Source organism: Hyalella azteca, unplaced genomic scaffold, assembly GCF_000764305.2.
Source record: "Hyalella azteca isolate HAZT.00-mixed unplaced genomic scaffold, Hazt_2.0.2 contig3034, whole genome shotgun sequence".
NCBI lineage: Eukaryota > Metazoa > Arthropoda > Malacostraca > Amphipoda > Hyalellidae > Hyalella > Hyalella azteca.
The window spans coordinates 45167-64175 of NW_025933288.1; the positions used below are offsets into that span (position 1 = coordinate 45167).

Sequence of the window (19009 nt, forward strand, 5' to 3'; positions counted from 1 at the left end):
TCGACGCAGGAATATTGACGAGGCTGTTATGTTGCGGTTGGTCAACAGCGTATTTTTTCAGTCATCGTACATCCTTGGTTAAGGAGCATTAATTGTCATAACTCCAATCCATCAGTTTTGTACCAATATTTTAGTAAATTAGTATGTTTATGAGAATCTCGAGGTGCGAAAACCTATTTTAAAATATTTTTTGAATGACCAATGTCAAATATTAAAATATCTTTTAATTGTTTATTTCAAAGCATGTAATGAAAATGCACAATAATTTTTTTCAACACTCTCTGTTGAGGGATGCCCTGCGCAGTGGCATTTGCAGGCATATCTCTGAATAACCGGCCACAGAAATGACTATTCCGCAACAGATCTATCTAGGATTACAAACCCTATTTTTCAAGCCTATTCAAACCAATTTCATGATCTTGCTTCTAAGAATTAAAGATACTAAGCATCACGTCAGTATTCCTGATTCATTTTTCGAAGCGAGCTGATGTCAAATTTATAATTCTATTAAAATAAAACGAGGTTTCATATTCCTGTACCGAGAAAATAGCAATGCGAAGCTTTATTCGCCTTATGCATTTTTAAGTGGCACTGTAATTTCCCGTCGTTTGAAAAGAATAAAACAATCGCATGTGACAAACAATTCCTAAAATTTTCTATTCTTGGATTTGAATATGCGTTTAAACGTCATCTTGGGGTCAACCTTGGATCGGTCACATGACTTAATATGGTAACGCGATGATAAGGCGACCGCTTGCCATGCAGAGTTCTCGAATCTCCTGCAAAAACCTTGTCGCGCTCGACCGCCTTGGAAAAAACAGAATGTGCCATCAGGGTACTTGGTGCTAGTGTAGCAAGTATACTATGATAGTATTCGGGGTACTCCAGTTGATCTAGAGCAAGTTCTATAGCCTTCACTCTAGACTCTTATTTTAAAAGTAGTGTGCGCCATTATGGGTACTGGTACTTTTGCTAGTTCTAGTATATGTACTGTGGTAGTAGACGAGGTACTCGGCCTGAGCCAAACTATCGAACATATTTGCGGGTTCGTAACTCCGTCAGCCAATAACTGGCAGCTTTCCAAGCTAAAACCACTAATCAAACGCAAGAATCGGCCGCTACATGCGTTTAGAGAGTTTTTAAAGTACAGCCCCTGATCTGATATATCCTAGTGTGGCCCCTGATATATCCTATACTCAGCGGCATGTACACAATCTTCGTAGCGACTTGCATCCATTGGGATCATTTATTTATGACGGTTTATTATCGCAAACTAGGAAAGACTGTTTCATCTTCGCAGTTGATCTTGTCACCATCGCCTAGTCCTTTCGATGGCAATAAAAATGTAAAATATTTTTAGTTGGCAGTATGTCATGTGAATAAAATCCTATGAGAGGCAACCGACAAGACATGCAATGATTCTTCGTGTGAGGCTACGATATGAAGGTTAATTAAGAGATATTTTGGTCAAGACGAAACTTGTGGGTTGAAATGCTCGTCCAAAAATGTAAAACATTTTTAGTTGGGAGTATGTCATATGAATAAAATCCTATATGAAAGGCAATCGACAAGACATGCAATGATTCTTCATGCGAGGTACGATATGAAGGTTAATTAAGAGATATTTTGGTAAAGACGAAAGTTGTGGGTTTAAATGCTCGTCCTACATTCGAGTGTTTGACGCCTTGTGGACAAGCAATGTGTCAATTCTGAGTCACGCACCAAGCAATGTTTGTCAAACAAGTTGACATTTCTCGTGGACGAAAGCTTATAGATGTCACCTATAAATAAGCGTCTTGGAAATACCATTGTCTACTTGTTCCTGAAACTCAACCAAGCTTCAGGAACTTGGTTAACGTAGCGAAAATTTCATTTGGTAGTTTCATTAGGAATTTGAGGTTGATTTACTTGATTAATTTAATAAATAATTCACAAGTTAAAACTTATAAAAACTGGTCGCTCATTTATAGTTTATCGCTGTATAAAAGTCTCAGAATTCATTTAAGATTCAATCCAACCAACCCATCAAATTCTTCAATCAGAAGGTGGTGTCATGATTGAACTTTCATTTTAATATTATGCAGGCTGTTGATATCAGTTCACCAAGTTTTTCTTTATATTTTTATTATAATTTCTGTTGAGAAAATTAATTGGCTGTCGCAAGAGATTGGGCTGCTACCGGCTGCGTTCACTTTGCTTCGATTCAATGCACACATTTTATGGCAAAGAGCGTCAATTTTTTTCAGTGTAAACCCGTTGATCGCAGCTATCAACGAACGATCAATCAATTGCGTAATCAATTTAATGTCTTCCAGAATTGCAGCTTTATTGCTCTAGATTGCATGTACGGCAATTTTATTCAGTTTCACTTGAAGACCTGAAATATCAAACGATGCCGTACAACTGAATTAAGTCAGATTAAATGATTTAGAATGCCTCCAAAATATGATTTAGTTGTTTCGTCATCAACAAGATTTGCAATTTCCCAAATTTATTCTTTAAATATAGCGTTTTTCATGTGCTTTTTGGTAATTAATGATAATGTTATTAGGTCTATAAAAAACTTCATAGATGAAATTATATACTAATAAATTTATATCGTTAAGTGCATGTTCCATGAAGTCTTCATTGTCAAACCAATATTAAATCAATGATTGCAACCATGGACAAATGTAACTTAGTTTTCGTCTGCCAGAGAATATTCTTCAGACGCGAGCGATGGTTTTCGTAGTTGTAATATCGAAAATATATTTACCCTCGTCATACCATATTTAAATGCTGGGTGTCTAACACATTATCTTATATACAGAGACTGAAACAACTCAGTATAGAAAGTACTACGTTGTGGTAATAAACATGAATGCGCACATAAAGCATGGACGTAACCAGGGGCCATACTTTCAAAAAAATGTAAGAGTTCGTAAGTTCATTAGCCAATCATTGACGGCCTTTCAAGCAAGATCCACCAATCATAGACAAGAAAATAGGGCGTAAGTAATTATACGTTCACTTAGCGAGTTTTGAAAGTATGGCCCCATCTCTGGAGATGGCACGCTAACTACATAGCTGATCTCAGTTCGGCACCTTGTGTTCAATGAAGCGATCAAACACCCGAGTTTGTCTTTAACTTTGCTAGCAAAGAAATGACTGGCTGTCCGCACCTGTCGCTGTTGGGCGGTAAAGCCCAGTTAGGAGAACCGAGGCTTTGAATATATCTTTTATTTTAGCTTACATATTACTTTCTATCCTTCATGTAATGCGTGAGTAATGCAGTAAATGTTAAGAATTATTGAAAATTTAACAATAATTAATGGGTGTACATTGTGTCGTGGGCAACAGACGTGAATTGATTTATTTATCAAAGATCAAGAATTTGAGAACTATGTGTAACTAGATTATTTTTTTTAATATATGGAACAAAAATGTCCTCGACTGGGTTTTCCTAACATCACTCATTGAGACTTAAATTCTCGGTTTTAATATGGGATAATGTTGAGTGTAGTATTCATACCCAAGGAAGGGCTATCACATGTTCGATAGCTAAAAATATATAATTAAGACTAAGATTAAGGATGTTCTACTTACGGTAATTTGTTATTTGTTTCCTTCTTGTTTTCTTCTCCACCAGCTAAAAAATAGTATCCATCCTCACCTGTTCGGGGCCCTCGGCCTTATAAATTACCTTGAACTTCTTCAGCGCGGTTGACCATTTTGGTGAACGCTCTCATTATTACCTTTCGCTGTCTCCATTGCTGCAGCCTTGACAGGATCATTTGATATTACCCGAACCATCTTGAGATTTCTTGGTGCTATGGTATATAAGTGTGACCAGTATTATGGTACCTTCAGTTTATTTTACAGTTAACAAGTCGTGTACTTCCGAGGAAGTTTTTATTTTTTATTCCAATCATTATCGGGCGTGGAAATAAACGTTCTATTACTATCATTGAGGAGAGATATATGTTCAGTATTCATACAATCAAAACTCACCTAAGTGAACGTAGCGGCCGATTTCTGGTCTGTGATTGGTGGATTTAGCTTCAAAAGCATAGTCAGTGATTGGCTAGCGCAGTTACGAACTCGTAACTATTTCTGATAATACGGCCCCAGGTGTTAAAGGAATATTTGTGCCATTTCACTTTAGCACTACCGAGACAAGTGCGCAGGGTGACAGTGTAATCCAAGTTTGGTTATACGAGACCTGACACTTTATTGACATCAAGGTCGCTGTGAAGGACCAAGTTTATTCAGTGACTAACATTTTCTGTTGTCTGACAGCAAACTTTATCCTAGAACGTAAGCCGTACTGGGCAAGGCCAAACAACGTTCAATTAAGAAATTTGTGTCGAGATCGTGTACACTTTCCTTAGCACCTGCGGGAGTGGTGATCGTGTATACTTTCCTCAGCACCAGCGAGTGGTGATCGTGTACACTTTCCTTAGCACCTGGCGAGTGGTGATCGTGTACACTTTCCTTATAGCACCTGGCGAGTGGTGATCGTGTACACTTTCCTTAGCACCTGGGGAGTGGTGATCGTGTACACTTTCCTTAACACCTTGGGAGTGGTGATCGTGTGTACTTTTCTTAGCCCCAGGGGAGTGGTGATCGTGTAAACTTTCCTTAGCACCTGGGGAGTGGTGATCGTGTAAACTTTCCTGAGCCCCTGGCGAGTGGTGATCGTATAAACTTCCCTTAAGGCCTGGGGAGTGGTGATCGTGTATACTTTCCTTAGCACCTGGGGAATGGTGAAGTCGAAGTATCTCTTAACAGTTCATCATTTCGTGTTTCGCGCGCCCCAGGCGGCCCCTTAATGGTTTTCGAGTTTACATTTTTAAGAGCTGTTCGTCTCACGTTGAGCTGCTCGTTCCCAACTCTAGCTTTTTCCTGCTACAAAAATTCCTTGTCAGTTGTACAAGTAACTCTTGATTACTCGTAGAACTGAGCAGATTATTGATGATAATGTATGTATAATGGATAATGTTTACAAATTTCAAGCCGCACTGAGCAAGATAAATTCACGCTATCGCCATAGTATATACGGTTTCTCAACATTTCTTTCCTCGGGTTACAGAGGGGATTTTTGGAAGTGTTTTTTCTTGATAGTACGAAAAATACACGTATGGAAGGATTGGTTTTACGTGTATCTTGGAAGGTTCAAAATATACCAGGCGAGATGGATTCTTTTGTCCAGCCAGCTGGGTCCATAAGGTACCAGGAGAGATGGTACTTTAGTACAGCTAGGTGGGTCTATAAGGTACCAGGAGAGATGGTACTTAAGTACAGCCCTGTGGGTCCATAATGTACCAGGAGAGACGGGCACAATAGTACAGCCAGGTGGTTCTATAAGGTACCAGGAGAGACGGTACTATAGTACAGCCAGGTCGGTCCATAAGGTACCAGGAGAGACGGGCACTATAGTACAGCCAGGTGGCACAGTTTGTCGTGCCCGCTGGATTCTTTTCCCACTTTTTTCGTCAACCTAATGATTTTATCTCGTTTAAATTTAGCACACTTCAGTAATTTAAGTGCGTTCAGTTGACATTCAAGCTTTACTTATTATATATTCATTAGACCTGTACTAACTTACTCGCATTTCACATTCTTAGTCCTCGCATGATTCTCTTTCTTAGCAAACTACGAGACGCTATTGATAAGAATCCTTATCTTGGTTTTCAAATTTTACAGTTAAGAGGAAATAGGAATGGCACGAACCGTTTTAAGTCAGCGCGCTAGTGATAAGAAACTTTATCTTGGTTTTCAAATTTTACAGTTAAAGAGAGATGGCATGAACCGTTCAGTCGGCGCTTTGTTGAATGCTATTTCAGCGCTTCATCAGGCTTTAACACGAGACACTTTACTTTGTCAACGTATCGTATTCTGACGGTAACTCGATTTACCAAACGGTCATTTCGATTCAATTATAGTTCACAAAGAATATAACCTCCTTGTCAACTGAAGGTAATTCATGTTAACAGGCCTTCATTTACGAAAAACATTGACGTCTGGCAATGTATTTACAAACTAAATGCTTTTAAATGTTTTCTTTCTTAGTGAGAAGGAAGCCAACGCAGCAGCAGTCGGTCCATATACCATAAGACACGAGCGACTCTAGTAGTGTAACTTGTACCTTACATGGCGCGCTCGACGACGTCGTGTTGACTTCAACCATCTGCTAGGGAACGTTCTCTCAGAGAAATGTGTTCCACTTTGTCCAAATATTGAAGCACATTTTACGTACACGTGGATAATTGTGACGTTTATTTGGTCCGACAAATGGGTGTGTCAATGCTACGTACATAAAATGTGTCACTAGGTATATGGACAATATGAATATCGTTGATTTTTCTGAGTGTTCGTGACTGACCAAATTAACTCAGATTTTGGTAACTGACAAAAAAACTTGCAGTTGAGGCTGTAGTTTCATTATTACGATGAGAATCATTTACCGTGTCTGCTTTGTTCGAGTAAACCGCAAATGGGAAAATTACTAGATTTTGGTTGTTTAGTCCATAACTTGAACAATTTTGATTTTCTCAAACTTTGTTGACCTCTTTTTTTATGAGCGATTAGATTTATTAATTTTATAGTATTTTTAGTTCTAATATCCTCAACCGAAACGCTTAGCAGAAAAATACCGAAATGATCTTTACACTGAGCTATATAAAAATTTATTTTTAAATTTAACGAGATGACAATTGTTTGATACCGGTGCCTAATTATTGGTGACTTTGATGTGTTTTCCACCGTATAGTTTTCTGTGTAGCGTTGAATTTATTTGAAGCTAGTGCTTGTCTCGGGTTATCTTTAGTTATCGGTGAGTGATCGTTGGGTTCCCACCTGTGTAGTGTGTGACTGCGTAGCTGACGGCGTATCTATTAAAAAAAAGTATACCCTTATCTCGCCCCAGAGCCGTCGATGCTGCGCTTATCAATGATAATAAAGAGAAGCTATATTATCATTATTATTATCAATGATAATAAAGAGAATTATTATCAATGATAATGAAGAGAAGCTATATTATCATTATTATTATCAATGATAATAAAGAGCAGCTGCCGACGTGACTTTGGTGACTTGAAGGAGGCATATACGGTGCTTCTGGGGAAATTATCAATAATTTGCGACTTAAACGTACGGTACGATATATAATTATTTAAATCAGCATATATTTTATTACATGTTCTGCAACTTAATTATGTACATAATTACATGCTTTAATTATGTACTGCAAATGCAATGTCGAGAAATTCCGGCCTAGCATGTGCCTGTATTATTTAACGCTACCGAAACTTTTGTTATCTACTCGTAGAACTCGCAGGATCTTGGAGGTAATGTTTTAATATATACCTAATTATTCTATCGATATTTGCAATATTTCCGTAACGTTACCACTACGAAACATTTAAAATAAATTGAATTTTGCTTTAACCGAGATTCAAATTTACTCAAGTTGAAAACAAATTGTTATACTGTATCAATCTTCTGATTATTACTTTTATAATTAGAAAGCTTTAATTGCAAGTTAATATTTTTTTAATAATCGATTAATAAATTGCTAAATTTCCATTGAAACTGCGCTAATTTTTTATTAAAAGTATTGACGAGGCTCGGGGTTGCGCGCGCACTGCAATGGTTTTGAATTTATCACTTGATACTTGAGCCTAAATTGGACCTCTTATCTGGCAGACGCGAGTCCAGTTTGCTCATCAAAATGAGTAACAAAGTCGCTCTTGTTGCTGAGTAGCTGCTGCTGCTGTAGTATCTTTCCTCGTGCGAGCTTCGCTGCAATTTATCGTTCCTACTTGTGCGTGCGAATCCGCTTTAGTCGCCGAACAGTGGAGCTTGTATGGCTACTGCAGTCTGATTGGTTTGTATGGCTACTGCAGTCTGATTGGTTTGTATGGCTACTGCAGTCTAATGGGGTTGTATATGGCTACTGCAGTCTAATGGGGTTGTATATGGCTACTGCAGTCTGATGCATGCAATGGGCGGTCAAGTGTTTGGTTCCTGTATGTAGATCGAATCGATTTGTTTATCAACAGGATATCAATTTGAATTTGCTTATTGGGCATATCTTCTTATTTTTCCGAATTGCGATCAAGACGCACTTTAATGCAGATAATTTTGGGCGACTACGAAGTACAAAATATTTTCCGATGACGGCCGAAAACAGTGCTGATGTCCTCTGAATCTATTGAAGTCCTCTTTTGAAGTCCTCTTTTGAAGTCCTCTTTTGAAGTCCTCTTTTGAAGTCCTCTTTTAATGTATTTATTACTTTATGGTTTAGTTCTAATAAAATTGTTCAGGAGTTCCCAACTTGAAGACAAATTTACTCGAGTATTCGTCTAAGCCAATAAAATTGTTACCAACTTTTTTCCTGTCTTCTGCGAACACAAAAATGTTTTCGACTACTTCATGGACGTTTTAATTGTGTTCTTACGAGCAAAAAATTCAAGGTGTTCAGAAATTGTCGAAAAGCTGCAAAAATGAAGATTGTTTAAAGGAGAAGCTGTTTTTCGGCCGTGTAAACACTTGAGACGCGCAGGAGAGCGAAGCTTCGGTCTCGTATACAAGAAAAATCCATGGGTTGGTTCTTCAATCGTACAAATTTTTCAAGTTGATTTCACAGAACGTATGAGTAGTAAATGCTCAAAAACTTTTTACTTGCCGCCAAAATTGTTCCAACTTCGATTGGGATTCTCTGATTTAGAGTAAACTAGCATCAACGTTTGATAATAATTTTATTAGATTTTTCATTGCCGTGTACTGAATCAAGTTTAAATTCAAATAACAACATTGTTGTATAACCTTACTCGCGGTAAGACAGTTTCTAAACCGATATAGCGCTATTTATTGATGTGTTTTCAGCTTTCATTGTTCTTATCTCTCATCTTTTATGGATGTAATTCGATTCAAATTTGAAACTTACTATCTCTCAGAAACTTGCTAGTTAATCTAGTCAATAGTACTAATTCCGTTCGAGTAAAATCACGTTACTGTCAATAATCAAGTTACTGTAAAATCAAGGCACAGTCAGTAATCAAGGTACAGTAAAATCAAGGCACAGTCAGTAATCAAGGTACAGTAAAATCATGGTATACTGTCAGTAATCAAGGTAGTCAGTAATCAAGTTACAGTAAAATCAAGATACTGTCAGTAATCAAGTTACAATAAAATTATGGTACAGTCAGTAATCAAGTTACGGTAAAATTATGGTACAGTCAGTAGTCAAGTTACAGTCGGTAATCAAGTTACAGTAAAATCATGGTATACTGTCAGTCATCAGGTCACAGTAAAATCAAGGTTTACAGTCAGTAATCAAGGTACAGTCAGTAATCAAGTTACAGTAAAATCATGGTATACTGTCAGTAATTAAGTCACAGTAAAATCAAGGTATACAGTCAGTAATCAAGGTACAGTCAGTAATCAAGTTACAGTAGAATCAAGTTACTGTCAGTAATCAAGGTACAGTAAAATCAAGTTACTGTCGGTAATCAATTTACAGTAAAATCAAGGTACAGAATTCGGTCTCATATGCGCCCAGTTATTGCATAGTTCATGTCAACATTCGGTCTCATATGCGCCCAGTTATTGCATAGTTCATGTCAACATTCGGTTTCATATGAGCCAAGTTATTGCATTATTCAGGTCAACATTCGGTCTCATATGCGCCAAGTTATTGCATAGTTCATGTCAACATTCGGTCTTACATGCGCTCAGTTATTGCATAGTTCATGCCAACATTCGGTCTCATATGAGCCCAGTTATTGCATAGTTCATGTCAACATTCGGTCTCATATGCTCAGTTATTGCATAGTTCATGTCAACATTCGGTCTCATATGCGTCCAGTTATTGCATATAGTTCATGTTTATTCGGTCTCATATGCGTCCAGTTATTTCATAGTTCATATCAACATTCTTCCTATCAAAGATGTGGAGAAGTGCGAACTTAGAGCCTAACTGTGGAATTTGAACTTTGCTCTCATTCTGCTATAGAAGTTTGAATTGATCGACGATAGGTTAAGCAATCGATTGCCGCTCAACCGAAAGCAGCCGATAAATTTAAAAATTTATTACTTGAGTTGGAGTGGTTTTTGACACACGGCGATGAATAATCAACTAATATGACGATTTTATTTCGGAACGAAACCATTTTTTAAATTATATTCAATTATTTGTATCAGAATGGTTGAGGTTATAAAATTGTCTCTAGTTATTATTTAGGCAAAGTAATATTTTTTCAAATTTTCAATATTGATTGGATGAATTGCAGAGATATCAGTCATTTCACTTGAATGAATCCATGTAGATGCGAAAAAATAGCATTATTTAGAAATGAACAACGGTATTTACAAATACTGATATGACACATTTTGTTGCTTTCTCAATGTGAAAGGCAATTTGATTTCTGCAATTTTGAATTAGTTTTCATTCTCGTGTATCAAATTATCAACTTTGGAGAACGGATAAACTCCTTGTTTTTTTTTTTTTGCAGATCGAACAGTGAAGCTGATTGATGGCTGTCACGTGAACGAAGCACCGGACTGTGGCTGCAAATATGTGTCTTCTAAAGTAGAAAAAAAAAATGAAATATTTTTTCGTTATGATCTTTAAACGCCTATTGCAAATGAAATTAAAAATTTGCTCAACCAAATGCGAGTCATTGAACTGTATATAATTCAGGCACAGCTAAGCCAACATAAAAATTAAGTCCAAAAATTTAAAATAAACTTGAACTCGTACTCCCATGTCAATACATAAAAGTTAAGTACAAAAATTTAAAATAAATTTGAACTCCCATGTCAATGATGATCATAACAAAAATGTTTTTATCGCAAAATTTTGGCACAGCTAAGCCAACATAAAAATTAAGTCCAAAAATTTAAAATAAACTAGAACTCGTACTCGCATTTCAATGATGATCATAACAAAAATGTTTCTATCGCAAAGATGAGAATAAAAGAAAATTTGCACCTGGTGCTGCTGGTGCTTGTTCTCCTGGTGGAGGCAGCCCATAGCTGGATAGTGGGAGAACCCTCTGAACCCGACGACTATTTGAACGCTGCTAATAACATTGAAATTTCCGATGGCAGCAGTGAAGTTACCAACCCGCGAAGCTTCATTAGCAATACTAGTTTTAGCTCGCGCAGACATGACTACCCAGAGCCTTTCAGAATCAAAAGGGAAGTTGAAGCTCCACCAATAACTTACAGGAGAAAAGAAGAAGAAGACGGCAAATACATCGGACTTAATGGTGAGTTATACTTCTAAAATCACTTTGTAACATGTTATTTGTTTGGAAAATGTTTGTTATTAGTTTTTGATATAGAATGCACTTATTTATAGATTGCCATCGAGAGTTATATCTCTAAAATCACTTTGTAATATAATATTATTTGTTTGGAAAATGTTTGTTATTAGTTTTTGATATAGAATGCACTTATTTATTGAATGCCATCGTTTAAATGCACCGCTGTAAATTTTTTTTTTCTTGGAATGGTTGTCTTTAATTTTCACTTATCCTAGACGTCTACTTGGTCGATGTCCGAATTTATCCCGTGATCTCAAATCAGTAAATGCTTAATTATCACGTATTCCATTAATTCTTGCATATTTAACGCGCATTTTATTCTTAAAATTTTCGCGAATTTCATTTTTATATCTTTCACGTATTTCGCGTATGCCTAGCACCATATCGATCCCGGTGGAAGTCTGGTACAGCTATTTCAAACTATCGTCAGTCATGAAAAGATCCGGTCAAATGACACGATTTTAGATCTTCTGTGAACAAGGCACGAAAAGGAAAAGAATCGGCGACAGGCCACATCAGGCCTACACTTCAGCGCTGACACTGCCATGTTATGTTATGTTATGTTATGTTATTCCTCAATTTTTCCGTTATTGCAGAACTCGGCGAAGTGGACCGCTTCCGAAGCCCGGCCGCTCAGAGCTATCGAACTCTTCTGTTTGACCCCGACAACTATCAGCTCATAGTCGGCGCAAGGTACCATGATGAAGAACTTGATCGCTTCGATGCTTTAAATTTACAGCTTCTTAAAATAATGTTGTTCGGAAAATTAAGTTTTTTGAATTATATTGACTTTTGATTCAATTTTTTATGTAAAATTTTTTTTTTTAATTTTTTGTTTGATTGGATTGGACACAAAAGATGTCAATGTAGCGAATAAACTTTATTCAACGCCAAAACGAAGTGAGTAAATAACGGCCAATTAAAGAGCAGATAACCATAGTAGTGGTTCGCATTTTAATTGCTGTTATCAGTAAAAGTACAAAAATCAACGGGTGAGTATAACAATATTGAATTCAAAGGAACAAGTCCCTGTTAAGCAAGTTATGTCTCTATATCAATTCTCACCGTTAAATCGCGGGTTACAGAATAAAATTTAGCAGCCGGTTACCAAGAAGCAAGTGGATAGGCTTACGTTAAGGTTAAGTTGCAGGTTTCGGAGATACGGTGGATTCTTATCTGGTAAGAGCAGATAAGAGGTTTGAACCTATCTTATAATTAATTGGAGGAATTGCACAAAGTATTTCTGAAAATAATAAAATAAAAAAAAAATCCGACTAATAATGGAATTAAGTAAACAATTTGTTTCCTTTAATACATTTAGACAAGTGTTCTCATTGAGAACTATTAGAAAGAAAAAAGGGAAAATAGTACAAGGTGTTCGTTCGTAATTACTGGTGTCAAATAATGGTATGCAAACATGCGAAGTTAAAGCCAAGCTCTAAGGCTAGAAGTTAAGTTGATTTAAGCGCAGAAGCTAACACAAACCCCACGGAGCCACACAAACCCCACGGAGCCACACAAACCCCACGGAGCCACACAAACCCCACGGAGCTACACAAACCCCCCGGGGTTCAACCACTGGCGTGGATTCAGTTTAATAAAGACCTAAACGAACGAGCAGAGAAGCGCGAACACGCCATTTAATTTAATAAAACCGAATGAAACAACATTCGCACAAACTCAAATTAAGTTCGAGAATAGCAAAATTACCCGAGGGTAGTAACACGGTTAACACGGTTTAAACACGATGTCAGCACACAGGTAAGGTTAAGGGTAATGATAATTACTATCGAGGTAATGAGCGTCGACTTCGCCTTATAACACGAGACTAACAATAAGCTTATGAGCAATAATGACGTAATTAGATAGTAAATTTTAACAATAGTACTTTTTTGCAGCTCTATGCCAATTGCCAAATCATTTAATAGCCTAATATCATCAATCTTACACAGCATTATAATAAACCTATAATATATACGTCATATTAGGTAAGTTAGTTATCGATTGCAGCTGCTGGAGACAATATCTCCACAATCAGAAGCATAGGGAATCTTGTGGTCTGCTTTATCAATTAGAAGTACGAGATGACGTAAGCTTCTGATTAAAATACATCCGTAAACAAGAATGATTTTCAGCCTCATGTACTGTAAAATCTACCAACTTATAGTAAATCATTTAAAGTGCTTTTGAATACCTGAATATATTTACCAATTGTGCCCAAAATATTAAAGGATTGACTTTCAAAATTAAGAAAACATGATGAGTCTTTGCTCGGATTATTTATTCTTTTAAGATACGACCGATCTCAGATATTTCTGTGCCTAAAGGGAGCATAAAATTTTAATTTATATTTGCAGGGATTACTTGTTCCGTCTCAAAAATGCTTGTGTGCTTAAAAAATTGAAATCTTACTCTTTACATTGCAGGGATTACTTGTTCCGTCTCAAAAATACTTGTATGCAAGAAATTTCAAATCTTACTCTTTGCATTGCAGAGATTACTTGTTCCGTCTGAGTTTGACGGGCTTTCACGTACTGGAGTCAGCGTCGTGGCCCTCAGACTCGAGCACCGTGGTGATGTGCGAGCTTAAGGGCCAGGATGGCTACCACTGCCACAACTTCGTCACGCTTCTGGCCACGCACGGCCACAGGCTTCTGGCCTGTGGCACCAACGCCTTCAAACCTTTGTGCTCGTGGAGGAGGTGCGAGATTTGATTTTTGTTCAGTTTATGCCAAAGACGTAAATTAATTAATTAATATAAATTAATTTTAATCAATTTATCTTTTAATGTGTCTCTACATGGATGAGGTGCGAGATTTTTATTTTTGTTCAATTTATGCTAAAGGCATGAAATAATTTTAATTAATTTGTCTTTTAATGTGTCTCTCTACGTGGATGAGGTGCGAGATTTTTATTTTTGTTCAATTTATGCTAAAAAGACGTAAAATAATTAATTAATATAAATTAACTTGAATTAATTTGTCTTTTAATCTCTCTCTCTACGTGGATGAGGGGCCAGATTTATATTTCTTTTCAATTTATGATAAAGACATGAATTAATTTTAATTAATTTGACTTTTAATCTCTCTACGTGGATGAGGTGCGAGATTTATATTTTTTTAATTTATGATAAAGACATGAATTAATTTTGATTAATTTTTTTAATGTTTTTCTCTACGTGGATGAGGTGTAGGCTTTGTTTGTTTACACGATTTAATGCTGCGTCTCTTGACGGTAACTCAAGTTACTAGCAGTTTAGATAAAAATGACATTGATGACGGTTGATTTATCCGTCCACGTGTTAAAAAAACCATACCAAGTAGTTTCAATTTCAATTAAGCTAAATTTTTCCATTATTCACTGAAAGAAAAAAGCTAACACCATCCCGGCAACTAGATTTCAGTCAATTTTCTAGTAATTTGTTCTCGCTCGAGGACGATGGAATTGATATATCTCAACTTGTTAGTTAATAGTTTGCCGATGATATTTTATATCCATGATAACGTACGAAAATTATTTGTAAACAGAATAACAAATCTTATTTCTATCTAGAAAAACCCACATGTACATTCATAAAAATGCTCAGTGATGGTCATGCCAACTGATAATTGCATTTTTCACGCTTTTAATGCTGGCACAAGCTAATGGCTATTAAATGTATGATTTATAAATTGAGAACAACTTATAATTTTCAAGTTTGTTTATTTTTAGCGCATTTCTCATTTATGGAAAAAAGGCGCTATTGTGCTCGTCATGTCCGTCCGTCTGTCTGTCCGTCCGTCCGTTACTTCACGTTTTCGTCGAAGAGAAAATGCGCTCTCTGTCACTCACTGCAGTTAGTACTGAGTTATATTTTTTCCCATCAGTATTTCTTCACTATCCAACATGGAAGAAACCATGAGTGGTGTCGGCCAGTCTCCCTTCGATCCTGACCACTCCAGCACTCACGTCATGAGTGGCGACGGCAGTCTCTTCGTAGGAACATTTAATGACTTCCAAGGTGAACCTTTCCGTAAAATTAATATTGTTTAGTTTAGTAAAAATTTAAGATTGAGTAATAGTGTCTTCAGCATAGAGTTCTTGAACAACAGGAGACTTCGATATGATGCCTTCCATCGAGATTATTTTTTAACCGAAATTAAGTTATTTGGTTTCGGTACGATTTCATAACATGAACTTTTTTATTTTAATATGAAGCTTTGGTTTTTTCATCTAAATTGCTTATGTCTTTTTAACCATCAAAGACTCATGATTTGCAATTTCATGACACTTTCAAGTCACACTTTTTTCAAAACCATGAGACATTTATCGAACATGAATGTTCCACATGGGAAGATAGCTAAAACTAATTGCAAAATTAAACCTTCATTGTGTTATTTACGTATGCTATATTACTAAACTATGGTAATATGTTAATCAGATTTACATATAACTTTTCTATTATATTTACGTGTGCTTTAGTATTAAAAAAAACATGTATTACAGGTCGTGATCCGGCTTTTATGCGGATGGAAGGTCCGCGAAGCTGGCTGCGGACCGACCAGTACGACTACAAGTCGCTGTCACAGCCTTCATTTGTCTCCTCGTTCGAGGCCGGTGGCTTTATTTACTTCTTCTTCGACGAGCTCGCAGCTGAAACACGAAGCTGCTATGAGGTTCGATAAAATTAATCGTATGGTGGAAATTAATCAAAATGGGGGAAAATTGATAACTTACCTATTTTAAATTAATCGTATACGATTTGATGAGTAATCTTACAAGTGAAGGGGTGTTTTCCTTCCAAAAAAATCTAGTCTGTTTCTTAATAAAGAAATTTCTGCATTATTAAGAAATTAATAGGAGGTCTAATAAATTAAGGGTCTACCTAGTTTTTCGATACCGTGTATATATGGTGATTATACTTCACTGCCACTGCCCTCAATTCATAAGGAAAATTTATTTCCTACAATGAAAATTTTTGCGTCGAGTCCAATTCAAAATTAGGGTTTTCTTATTTATATTGTACAATGAGTTTGTACAACACATTTTGTGTTTGCCTCTTAGGTTACTATTGTTTTTCTGTTATAAATTTATTGTTGAATTATTTTCGTTTAATACATTGGGACCAATTGTTTAGGCCATCAATATTATGTTTGTCGTAGCCTTCGTCTCTTGAATTTTATAATTTTTTAGCGTTCAATCGATCGTGCCTTTTTTTGTCAATCTTCAAGCATAGGTACTGCGATAATCAATTTAAATTGCAAACAATTTCTGCGTTTGATTTTCTGGTCATCAATCATGTGTTCATTGTTGCTTTCATCTCTTGAAATTTTAAAGATTTTCCGATCAATCGATGGTGTACAAAATTTTTTTGGCCATTTTTCTTCAGGCTTAGTTTGCTGTTCTACTGAATTCTAAAATATTTTCAGCACGTGTTGCCACGCATTGGACGCGTGTGTATGGACGACCCGTGTGTATTTTAAATTTCAGCGTTCGATCAATTGTGAATAATTGTTTGGTCATCAAACATGTGTTCATTGTTACTTTCATATCTCGAAATTTTAAATATCGTTCGGGCAATCGATGGTGACAACTTTTTTTGCTCATTTATTCAGCCAAGTTTGCTGGTCTTCTGAATTTTAAAATATTCTCAGCGCGTGATGCCATACATCGGACGCGTGTTTTTTGGTCATTTATCTTCAGGCTAAGTTTACTGGATTACTGAATTCTAAAATATTTCCAGCGCGTGATGCCGCGCATCGGACGCGTGTTTTTTGGTCATTTATCTTCAGGCTAAGTTTGCTCGTATCCTCAATTTTGAAATATTCTCAGCGCATTGGGCGCGTGTGCATGTTTATAAATATTCTCAGCGCGTGATGCCATACATCGGACGCGTGTTTTTTCACTTTTTTGGTCTTTTATCTTCAGGCCAAGTTTGCTGGTCTCCTGAATTTTAAAATATTCTCAGCGCGTGATGCCACGCATCGGACGCGTGTGTAGTATAAATTTTTTTGGGCCATTTATCTTCAGGCCAAATTTGCTGGTATCCTGAATTTTAAAATATTCTCAGCGCGTGATGCCGCGCATCGGGCGCGTGTGTATGGACGACCCAGGCACTCGTGGCCACGTGGACGCGTGGACGACGTTCCTGAAGGCAGGACTAGACNACGTTCGAGTAAGATCTTCAACAGATTTTGCCTGGGTTTGAAATTCGAAATTTTGATGTTTTGGGATCACTACGTTCGAGTAAGATCTTCAACAGATTTTGCCTGGGTTTGAAATTCGAAATTTTGATGTTTTGGGATCACTACGCTCGAATAAGATCTTCAATAAATTTTCCCTGCGTTTGAAATTCAAAGTTTTGATATTTTGAGAAATTTGGAGTTAAGTAGTCTAATATAATAAATTTAATAATAAAATATGAATAATGATATTTTTGCTCTGGTTGTATTGTTATGTCGAAAAGCTTTGATTAGGCCTGGTTGGCATATCGCCGATTCTTTACGAACCGGCCATCTTGCCGATGTAGACTAAAATTTGCATAACTATTTGCGGGTTTCGAATCGTCAACTCCTAACCACTCCTCCGGCGATAATGGTGCCTCGGATAACCGCCGTAACCAGTTACCTGACATTTATGCTATTTACATATGTGAACTTCTTAACAGTAGAGATATTTGTTATGAGAAATTCCACTTGTGTTAATGGCAAAGAACAACAGAATCAGTTGGTTTGTTGATATGTAACGTTCCTTTCGTGTACAAAATGGATTGGTTGCGTATGCGATTACATTTATCCGTTGTGATATTATTAAATATCGGCCAATAATAAGTTGAAAAAAGATGGGATAGTCTGTGTATTAATTATAGTTGACAGCACATGGAGCTTATTGTTATACTGTCGAAGTTTCTGTCCAGCTTTAGAAGTTGATCTTATGCTTGAATAAGTTATTGTGTCTGTACTAATTTTTTCGTAAGTTAAGTTTGACAGTTTCGCGTCACGAATATTTGGAACAGATAATATTCCCGATTCCTCCAATCCGCATACCTAAGTAGCAGTTAGATATTAACACAGTCACTTCAAATTGTTCCTGAATAATGTTCATGGCCGGATCTGTACCAAGCAACAAATAAATCCACTATATTATCTATTTGTCCCTAACCTCTGTGACATCGAGACTGACTACCAATTCTTATAGTTGATTTCGGTTCTAACCGTTCTCGACAGAAAATAATCACAATGAATCCATCCGTTTTTTGTTTAATTTCCGAAGTTGAACATTTATTCGCATATGTTATAGTTTTTGCCTACATTTTTCTTAAATTCGGTTTAAATAAAATGAATATAATATATGAAATTATGAATCAATGTGCGCAGGGTTCCCTGTACATCGCGACTGAGGATGAGATCGTACGTGTGCCGGTGCACCACTGCTCACGTTACATTTTTTTCTTAAATTCGGTCTAAATAAAATAATTATAATATATAAAACAATGTGCGCAGGGCTCCCTGTACATCGCGACTGAGGATGAGATCGTACGTGTGCCGGTGCACCACTGCTCACGTTACATTTTTTTCTTAAATTCGGTCTAAATAAAATGATTGTAATATATAAAACAATGTACGCAGGGTTCCCTGTACATTGCGACTGAGGATGAGATCGTACGCGTGCCGGTGCACCGCTGCTCGCGGTACGCCAGCAGGAGCGCATGTTTGGCC

The 19009-nt window shown here is 36.8% G+C and overlaps 1 protein-coding gene across 1 annotated transcript in view; it reads left to right on the forward strand.

Annotated features, from left to right (window-relative positions):
* The window catches only part of LOC108669204 (semaphorin-5A), a gene marked incomplete at its 3' end in the record, with an annotated part of 43094 nt that extends 24113 nt beyond the window's left edge, over positions 1 to 18981 (forward strand). The window contains exons 2-9 of the mRNA XM_018156509.1: positions 10497 to 11255; positions 11909 to 12005; positions 13807 to 14013; positions 15179 to 15312; positions 15798 to 15967; positions 17260 to 17283; positions 17362 to 17466; positions 18920 to 18981. Coding sequence (XP_018011998.1) covers positions 10952 to 11255; positions 11909 to 12005; positions 13807 to 14013; positions 15179 to 15312; positions 15798 to 15967; positions 17260 to 17283; positions 17362 to 17466; positions 18920 to 18981 — 1103 coding nt within the window. The remainder of the gene's footprint in view (positions 1 to 10496; positions 11256 to 11908; positions 12006 to 13806; positions 14014 to 15178; positions 15313 to 15797; positions 15968 to 17259; positions 17284 to 17361; positions 17467 to 18919) is intronic.
* Positions 18982 to 19009: the final 28 nt, after the last annotated feature.